The 9,111-nt window shown below is 38.3% G+C and overlaps 2 protein-coding genes across 2 annotated transcripts; both read right to left on the bottom strand.

The window, feature by feature from the left end:
* Positions 1–236: 236 nt before the first annotated feature.
* On the bottom strand, positions 237–1,510 carry LOC149207693 (putative receptor-like serine/threonine-protein kinase At5g57670). The gene is made up of 3 exons (XM_089393932.1): positions 1,414–1,510; positions 1,162–1,311; positions 237–955 (listed from the first exon to the last, which is right to left on the bottom strand). Exons 1-3 carry the CDS (start codon positions 1,417–1,419, stop codon positions 572–574), a joined length of 540 nt encoding a protein of 179 aa, XP_089250058.1. The 5' UTR covers positions 1,420–1,510; the 3' UTR covers positions 237–571.
* A 15-nt stretch (positions 1,511–1,525) lies between these two features.
* On the bottom strand, positions 1,526–3,360 carry LOC149207692 (protein kinase STUNTED-like). Its single transcript, XM_089393931.1, has 3 exons — positions 2,213–3,360; positions 1,882–2,042; positions 1,526–1,729 (listed from the first exon to the last, which is right to left on the bottom strand). The coding sequence occupies exons 1-3, from the start codon at positions 2,514–2,516 to the stop codon at positions 1,565–1,567; spliced, it is 630 nt and encodes a 209-aa protein (XP_089250057.1). The 5' UTR covers positions 2,517–3,360; the 3' UTR covers positions 1,526–1,564.
* Between the last annotated feature and the right edge of the window lie 5,751 nt (positions 3,361–9,111).

Below are 9,111 nucleotides of genomic sequence, written 5' to 3'. Positions count from 1 at the left end.
ATGGCTACTCTGTTTTAATAGTTGGTGAATGCTAACCATTAACTATTTGAACCCTTGGTCCTTTTGTTAGACCAAAAACGCATCAGGCATGGCCCTTATGGCGCATCAAAGAAGGATCTCAAGCTTCAACACATTTGATCCATTTGATCAATCAACCTGGCATCCATGAGAACTGGTTAGTAGTGGGTAGTTCTTTCTACGGTTGTCTCCACCACTTCTGAATTGACAATATAGTAGCATTACCAAAAAGTTACTCTTCTTGGTACTTGTCTACCCAGAGCAGTGTAATGAACACCGTAGATCCATTTTCACTATTTACATGAGATTGACAGTAAAAAGTAGAAATGTGGACACGACACTGAAAAAATCAGCATGCGAACAAAAGATGCCAACTAGTCAAACATTGCTCAGATCTGCAGCCAAGATAATGGAGTACTGACATCTTGATCTTCCTTTCCGCCCATGAGCTTGCTTCTAACTTCAAGGAATGCTTTAACGAAGTCAATGTTATTGTTCAATCCCCTAGTTTTCATACAATCCTTAGCTATTCTTTGAGGTCTAGCATAATACGTCACATTCCTGGCCATATAAGAATACGAAACCACTGTGGCCATGGGAAACTTATAAAGCAACCATAAACAAATGTATTGCTGGCAACAAAACTCACTTCTTTTAATCTTGAATTAAAAGCTTGATGAATTGCTACATCGGCGCAGTCCGTAATCTTCCAAAGAATTGTTTGTTGGCAAAATGCCCACACTATGATCTGTGCTACTAAGTGATACCGTATCATCATCCACCCCAAGCATGGCAAGGGTGAGATGGGTTTGTATATCATGCCCCCCTGATTTTCTACAATGTCATCCTCATCTGAAGTATCCATATCCTTGATCATTGTATTCTGGCACCACGCCCAGTCAGTCCTCTCATCTTCTCCTTGTAGTAGTTTTAAAATCTGCCATTAATCATATCTTGGTATTAAAGAGTAAGCAGAGATGAACAGATGTGGTTAACATAGAGTGTTTTATAGCTAAAATAAAATGTAAGAGAAATTGCACCCTAAAGTAATTTTTGCAGGTAAAGAATACCCTCAAAAAACACACGAGGTAGTAAAAACAAGCCCCTGAAGCATATAGAAATGAATAGAGGAAGATAAATTACTCGGCTCATGCAAGGACGGTAATGAGATGTTTCCCTTAGACAAAGCGTAGCAGCAAGCATCATTCTATGCATTTCATTTGTATCATAAACATTTTGCAAACATTTGTCAGCAAGACTTTCCATATTCCCATCCTGTAAGAGTGGTCTTGCCTGGTTTCAACATTTACAAAAGGTTAAACATGAGCCCCTAATAAGGATAATCAATATAAATAAACATGAAGAAGAGAGTCAACTGTAAAAACCAGGACTTACCCACATAATCAGGCTTTCTTGACCCTTGGGACTTGCTGTATCAATTGGCTTCCTTCTAGTTATTAGCTCAAGAAGGACCACACCAAATGCATACACATCCGTCTTCTCATTAACCTTTCCATAAAAAAAGTATTCTGGAGCAAGATACCTGTCAAACTACAATCACAATTAGTGAATTTACAAATTGGATAGCTTTAATCTGAAAATGGCCAATCGAAACTGGGAAGATGCTTACATACCCAAATGTTCCTAAAACATCGCTGCAAGTGATATATGAAGATGTTGGTGCCCACCTTGCTAGCCCAAAATCTGACAACTATTATAATAACACGCACATTAATTCTGTTGAAATTTTTCATTAGTGCAGAATTCCAAGTTTCAATTTACAAGTCTAGATCACTAAGATCTCTTCAAATACTGAATTGTGCAATTTAGTCTTGATTCTTCTTGCAGTAAAAAGATTTATACCTGTGGTTCAAACTCTTCAGAAAGCAAGATATTGGAAGACTTTACATCTCCATTAATGACAGATTGAGAAAAGCCATTATGCAAGTAATCTAATGCTTCAGCAACTCCTACAGCCACTTTTAATCGCACTTTCCAAGGAAGTATTGGCTTTTCCTCTCCTCCTGAAAAATATATACATAGTCAATAGCTAGGACTATAATCAAATCTCAAAAAGAGAAAATGAAAGACCCTGCCATACAATACATAACACTATGATGCTTAAAACGTACTACTGCTTAATATTTCTACACGATTTCATGATTCTTAAAATGCAATACTATTGAGTATATACCATGGAGATTCTCTTCAAGGTTTCCTCTGGATACAAAATTATACACCAGAAGGCGGTTAAGGCCTTCTGCACAGTAACCGATAAGTGTAATGACATGGTTGTGCTTCAATAGAGTAAGAATCTCAACTTCAGAAAGAAGCTCTTGCTCTGTTTTGGATGATGAATTCAAGATTTTCACTGCCACCGATTGTCCATCAGGAAGAAATCCTCTGTACACCTTACTGTAGCCTCCTCTTCCTATAAAATTCCCTGCAAGAATAAGGATGTTACATAATTGAATTGAGTTCACAAGGTTAATATACATTTCAAGGGAAATTTCCCATTCAAAACAGAAGCACAGAAATGAAAAACTCCATGAGGAAAACTACAAATGCAACCTGTTGAAAAACCAGAAGTAGCAGATTGCAACTCCTGATATGTAAAATGCCTGTAGGTTTTACTTTGACAAAGGAACTCTAATCTCCTTGCCAAACAATTTTCTTCTCGATCAGAATCATTCTGCTGACTGCAAGGAAACCCTTCTTCTTTAGAGCATGCTTCAATTGGTGCTACCTCATTTGAAGACCGAGCTTCATGTTCATAGTTGCAAACCTTCTGCATAATCTGTCCTTTCAAATGAAGCTCTCCAGTTGCCTGTGTAAGCCTATTTGGCAACTGTAGTGCCCATTCAACTACAGATGTTTGTTTTGATGTAGACTGTGGAGTAGGAAGCTTGGTCAGTGAATCGGCTCCACGTAAGAGGGGCCATCCAGGTACTGATTCTCCTTTCTCTGTAATCAGTCCTGAAGTCGCCCTTTTGGGAACCTTTTGGTTAAGAACTACCCACTACTAACCAGTTCTCATGGATGCCATAACAAAAGGGAGAAGCATGCCAAGGAAAATGGCATGAGTAAAGAAGAAATTGAAAAGGAGATTTATGAGTTGAAGGAGAGATTCAACATAGTCAAAATGAGGCTTGAAAGAGAATACCAAAGGTAGAGATGGGACCTAAGGAAGAAGGCCAAATTACTTGTCAGAAAAAAGATTTTAAGAGGAAGACCCCTAAAGCTAGAAAGCTAGGGAGGAAGATGAAGCACCTGTTGAGCCTAAAGTTGAATTAGTTCACTATTTTGAACCAGAGCAGGGAATAGTCCTTGATGATGAGGAAGATGTTGAAGAGAGACTATCAGAGAGTCTCATGGACTGCATAAAGAGTTCAAATCAACATATGGATTTGTTGATAGAAGATATGGTGGAAAAAGCATCATAACAGTAGAGGGAGCTACACAAAGAGGATGTCGATGAGACAATAAATGAAAGTCTCATGGGAGGTTAGCTAGAAGTGCTCGTAACATATATACCATATGGGGCTAAAGAGCTTGGTGATTATGATACTGATGCTATGTGTATAGATGCAGATGATAAGGATTTTCAAGAGGGACAATCATTCATAGTTGTCATAAGAATAGAAGAAAGAGAAGGAGTACCTTCCTAAAGCATGGAAGGAAGACAAAATTTGATGTTGGAGGCATCAGAAGAGGCCAGGTAACCTTTTATTTTTAAAATTGGTGAATTTTATGTGAATGCATGCTTTGCATGTGAGGAGAATGGACAACTGGTCCAAAAGGAGAACGAGAGCACTAAATTGATCCAAGAAATCCAAATTGAGTTAGTAGATGCTAGACAATCCTCAAGGAAGGATGAGTTTCCAAAAGGAAAAAACAATGCATAATGAAGCCAAGATAACCTTGCAAGCGATTTTCAGAAGTGACCATGGATCCTAGCAGCCATGTGAAAGATGGATAACAAAACCAAGTTTATGTTAAGACAAGGAAGGAGGCAAAATTATCCCTCAAATGTCATTAAGGAGGAGGCCTTGAACAATCAAAGAATGCATCTATAAGAGAGAAATTGTAGAAGAGGGGATGAACAACATCATGATGCAATGTTCTTTAGAGATCGGTTGATCAATCCAAGGTTTAAGGATTGGCTTGAGTAACATTGTTCAAAGAATGCAATCAATAAGACAAAGGTGTCGAGCTTATTGCTGCAACTGGAGAGCTTGGTTCAACAACAAGAATTATGAATGTTGGCACCCAAGGTATAGTACAATTAACCACAAAGAGAGACTCATTGTACTTAGTTGTAATATATAGACTGTTGTATAGACACTCTATATAACAGTGCAATTTGTCTTATAGCTTTACTAATTCTTTAGCAACAGTGCAATTTGTCTTCTTACCCTCCACAAGTCTTAACAATCAATTCTTCAATTATATGTTTAGCACCCTTCACTTGAAGATAGGATAATTCTTCCCATCAAGCTTAACGTTGGCTAGAGGGATGCTTTAAGATGAAGCTATCCTCCCCCTTGCTCAACAATTCTCTACAGATCTCAGAACAGAACCAAAGGTAATCTCAGGAACAGCGTACTATACTACTATGACAAAGAACCACAATTCTGAAAGAAACATCAGTTTGGTTAGGATCTTCAAACAGCTACCAAGGAATCAAGCAAATGCTGCTCTGCAATTCCAAGACTTCAAGTATCCAGATGCATTGCATTGCTCTATGGCACATCAATGCAATTAATTAAGCATAGAAATAACATCTCTATGTAGCGGCACTTAAAATATTACAAAAGGTGATCATTCACTGAGGTACATTCCAAAAAATATATAATTATTGTTGCCACATCATCCAGATTTAGAATAATAATCTATTGGAATGGACACATTGATAAAAATTCCATTGTTGAGTTTGGGTTTGAGTTATTTCTTCCTCTAACTGCTCTCCAAAGCTAACTATTCAAACCAAGTCACCCTTCAATGACATACAACTCACAAGGTTCTCAAAGGCAGAAAAATCAAAAGTGTATAACAGTTAATATGTCCTTTACTGCTCCATTTTCAGGTGAAAGATTCTCAGTAATATAAACAGATCTTCCAATAGTCAACATGTAACAACAACCAAGAAAATATAGGAATCCACCAATAAACTATAATGCAAGGTCTTTTTTCTCTTTTCGAAAGGTTTCCATGAAAAACTTGTTCAAATTCATTTGTAGAGTAAGCACATAAAACGTTACTGTAATTAACCTTGAGCATGGAACATAATTCTTCTTAATCTCCATGATATTCAAGAATCAAACTCCAATGGCAGCATTGGCTTCAACACGTCTTCCTTTTATCCCTTCAAAGCTGCCATGGGTCATGATGGCTTAATCAATGATCGCATGCTCTTAAGACCAACAGTCTATACATAATTAGACTACAGTCTATACAACAGTCTATACAGACACTGTGTTCAATCCAGAGTTTGATTACAAACACCATTGAGGCCATACGGTATCTCCAATTTTTCACATCATTGAGGTCATCAGTATCTCCAGTTTCAAACAGCATTCAGGCCACATTTGCTTCAAAGTGCTTACAAGTATTGTCAAACGGCAGTACATTCTAAATTTACTCATATTACACTTGAGAACTAGAACACATACCGCTTGAGAAGAGAGCTGCTGCCGCTTCAAGTACCTCAAGTGTAATATGAGTAAAGTTAGGCCTAAGCACCTTTATTATTGAGATTGAGTGCTTTCAAATACCAGGAGACAGGTGTGTGTGTTGACTTCAAGTTTGGCCTGGGAGAATTATTACACACAGATTCTGTGAGGTTTCAAGGCACAGTGGGAACAAATCTTCAACTAAGGAGGTTGAGAACTGTCTAGTGACCTAGAACAACTAAGTGGGTTATGCGAAGATATTTATTAAGGGTGGTTGTGTTGAAGGTAGTAGGGAGGTTTAGAACGCAAGACAGGGGCGAGTATAGTCACTGTGAGAAAGAACTTGTGGAAAATCTGGGAAAATCAAGATTGTTTGTTATGTCAAAGGTCAAAGGAATAGAGCAATTGACTAGTGGGTCATAACGTAAGGTTCCACAGTTAAGGCTGCTAGAAAAAGGGACCGGAAGAGCCAAAAATGGGAAGGTGAATGAATGAGATGGACTACGTTGAATGATGGAAATATGAGAGTAGCCAAAAGGTATGCATTAAGTGGTACTAGAGCAATATTGATGCTCTTGGGGATTGACAAGTGATTGAGGAGGTTTCTGCAGTGAACCAAAAAGATTTATAAGATTGCTCGTGAAGAAGAGACATCAAAGTTGAGACAAAGAAACCAAGAAAATTTTGGGCAAGAGGAACCTAAGAAAAAAAGTGAGGAGAGAAAGACATTGAGAACGGAATACAGGATTGGAGCATATTAAAGAAGTACCAACCAAGTGTAGAGCTAGGAAGAACTGAGATATTGAGACCTCAGAGGTTAAGGAACTAGTAGGTAACTGGTTTGTATTTTTTTTTAAATGTATACAAGGAGTTAATCCTTACAGTGGTAATAGTAGAAGGAGTGGTAACAGAGGACCAATAAAGTTCTTAAAGTGTATGGCAAGAAACTTACGACAAATAGGCTACAAAACAAAACATAGAAAGTTTCTAGCTGAGGTTCTCAAAGAGAAGAGAACAAGTGGAGTTCTCAAAAGGTGAGAAAAGTGTAGAAGCCATAGAAGACCAAAGCATGCTCAAGTGGGTTCCAGAGGAGGGAACCAGAGGAATACCAAAAGCCTAGGTTGAGGTGAAGTGGGTGAGATATTGGGTAACAAGTGATGGAGAAGAATTGTTAAAGGGGCTTGAGTGTAGCTCACAATGAGCAAGAGAAAGCTCACAAGAAAGGAGGAAAGAAGATGGCTACTGATGGACATAATTCAAAGAGAGGCCATAACAAAAGGGAGAAGCATGCCAAGGAAAATGGCATGAGTAAAGAAGAAATTGAAAAGGAGATTTATGAGTTGAAGGAGAGATTCAACATAGTCAAAATGAGGCTTGAAAGAGAATACCAAAGGTAGAGATGGGACCTAAGGAAGAAGGCCAAATTACTTGTCAGAAAAAAGATTTTAAGAGGAAGCCCCCTAAAGCTAGAAAGCTAGGGAGGAAGATGAAGCACCTGTTGAGCCTAAAGTTGAATTAGTTCACTATTTTGAACCAGAGCAGGGAATAGTCCTTGATGATGAGGAAGATGTTGAAGAGAGACTATAAGAGAGTCTCATGGACTGCATAAAGAGTTCAAATCAACATATGGATTTGTTGATAGAAGATATGGTCGAAAAAGCATCATAACAGTAGAGGGAGCTACACAAAGAGGATGTCGATGAGACAATAAATGAAAGTCTCATGGGAGGTTAGCTAGAAGTGCTCGTAACACTAACATATATACCATATGGGGCTAAAGAGCTTGGTGATTATGATACTGATGCTATGTGTATAGATGCAGATGATAAGGATTTTCAAGAGGGACAATCATTCATAGTTGTCATAAGAATAGAAGAAAGAGAAGGAGTACCTTCCTAAAGCATGGAAGGAAGACAAAATTTGATGTTGGAGGCATCAGAAGAGGCCAGGTAACCTTTTATTTTTAAAATTGGTGAATTTTATGTGAATGCATGCTTTGCAAGTGAGGAGAATGGACAACTGGTCCAAAAGGAGAACGAGAGCACTAAAGAACTGAGTACAACGGCAGGCAAATGTTACTAGATAGGAGGTGGTTCAAGCAGACACGCCACCTTATGTTCCAGCCATTCTCTATTTAGCTCTACTGGCTTTCTTATACCTATACCAGGAACCCGAGCCCACTAGGAAGCCTTTCGCTCTTTTAGATCGTGTAATGCAATCTCAGATCTTCACTTCCTATGCCCTGAAACCAACCCTATATCTGTGTCCTGGCACTTCATAGAAGAAGCATTAAGGAAAGGCTATCCCGGCTGGGTGCTGCTGGTTTGAAAGAGCAAACCTACATCAACTCTAAAATCATCACTTACATCTGATCAGACCATCTCATTGACTAGAGAGATTGAATCCACTAGACTACCATCGATAAACAATCAACAGAACATCAACTAGCTATCACATAAAAGAAACCAAAAGACACTTACCACTCCCACCGGCTGGCTGATGGAAATGGACTGACTACTGGAGATATTCGTGTTATTTCGTCTACACTGGTTTGTACACGAATGCGTGGGTTATACCTAGTACTTGGTGAATTATAAACCGTTGTAAATAAGAAACAAGTTCCATGAGTATAAAATCAACAAATACAAATGAATATTACATTTTTTATCATCACCCAACGAACAAGAACCAAACAAAACTCAAGTCTAAGGGAAGGTAAAGAAGTACCATGAACAGGTATACCCCATCTTCCGGAAAGCAATTGCAATCCCTGAGAAAAGAAATCATGAGCCGTTCAAATCCAAGAAACCCGAAACCAGAGAAGAATAAGCTGATTGAAATCTGAAAATGCAAGAATATCCCATCGAAACTGCTGCTGCTAGATTTGTGAACTAGGATGAAAAAACTTATTTCAAAACCATTTTTATACAGGGACCCAGGGAGCCATATACACCAAAACAGTGGGCTGAATCCGTCAAAACAGGGAGCCGCCCTCCATTTCAAAATAAATCTAACATCCATGACCAAATCGACCCTCATCCCATGACCAAATCGACCCTCACAAACCACTCCCAGGACCAAATCGACCCTCACAAACCACTCTCAGACCAGAAAACCCAAACTGTAAATCAAAATGGGGGCGATTTTGATCAAATACGATTCCGCAAATATCAAAATGGGGCTATTTTGATCAAATCCGATTCGGTTAGTTTATCCGCCCTGGGCTAAAATAAAAAAATAAATTAATTTTTAAATAAAATATGGGCTAATTATATAAAAAAAAAATTATTATTTTAATTAAAAATTCGCCCCATTAAAATATAAAAAGCCTTAAATTTCGCCTTTGGGCTATTATTCGCCCCTAAAATTAACCTTGATCTGTTGCAACGAGGGGCAGTTCAACAGAAGACTGAGAATACAT

Source organism: Pinus tabuliformis, chromosome 1_2 (assembly GCF_031772625.1).
Source record: "Pinus tabuliformis cultivar Carrire ecotype Pingquan chromosome 1_2, CPIR1, whole genome shotgun sequence".
Lineage (NCBI taxonomy): Eukaryota > Viridiplantae > Streptophyta > Pinopsida > Pinales > Pinaceae > Pinus > Pinus tabuliformis.
Note: the sequence above shows the minus strand (reverse complement) of the source record. Positions and strands in the feature narration are given on the sequence as shown.

Coding starts and splice junctions, on each gene's coding strand:
- LOC149207693 (XM_089393932.1), bottom strand. Junction 956..1,161: donor ACCGTCCTTGCATGAGCCGA/GTAATTTATCTT, acceptor GATTAATGGCAG/ATTTTAAAACTACTACAAGG.
- LOC149207692 (XM_089393931.1), bottom strand. CDS start 2,516: ATGTATATTAACCTTGTGAACTCAATTCAATTATGTAACATCCTTATT. Junction 2,043..2,212: donor CCTTGAAGAGAATCTCCATG/GTATATACTCAA, acceptor TATATTTTTCAG/GAGGAGAGGAAAAGCCAATA. Junction 1,730..1,881: donor CTGAAGAGTTTGAACCACAG/GTATAAATCTTT, acceptor TTATTATAATAG/TTGTCAGATTTTGGGCTAGC.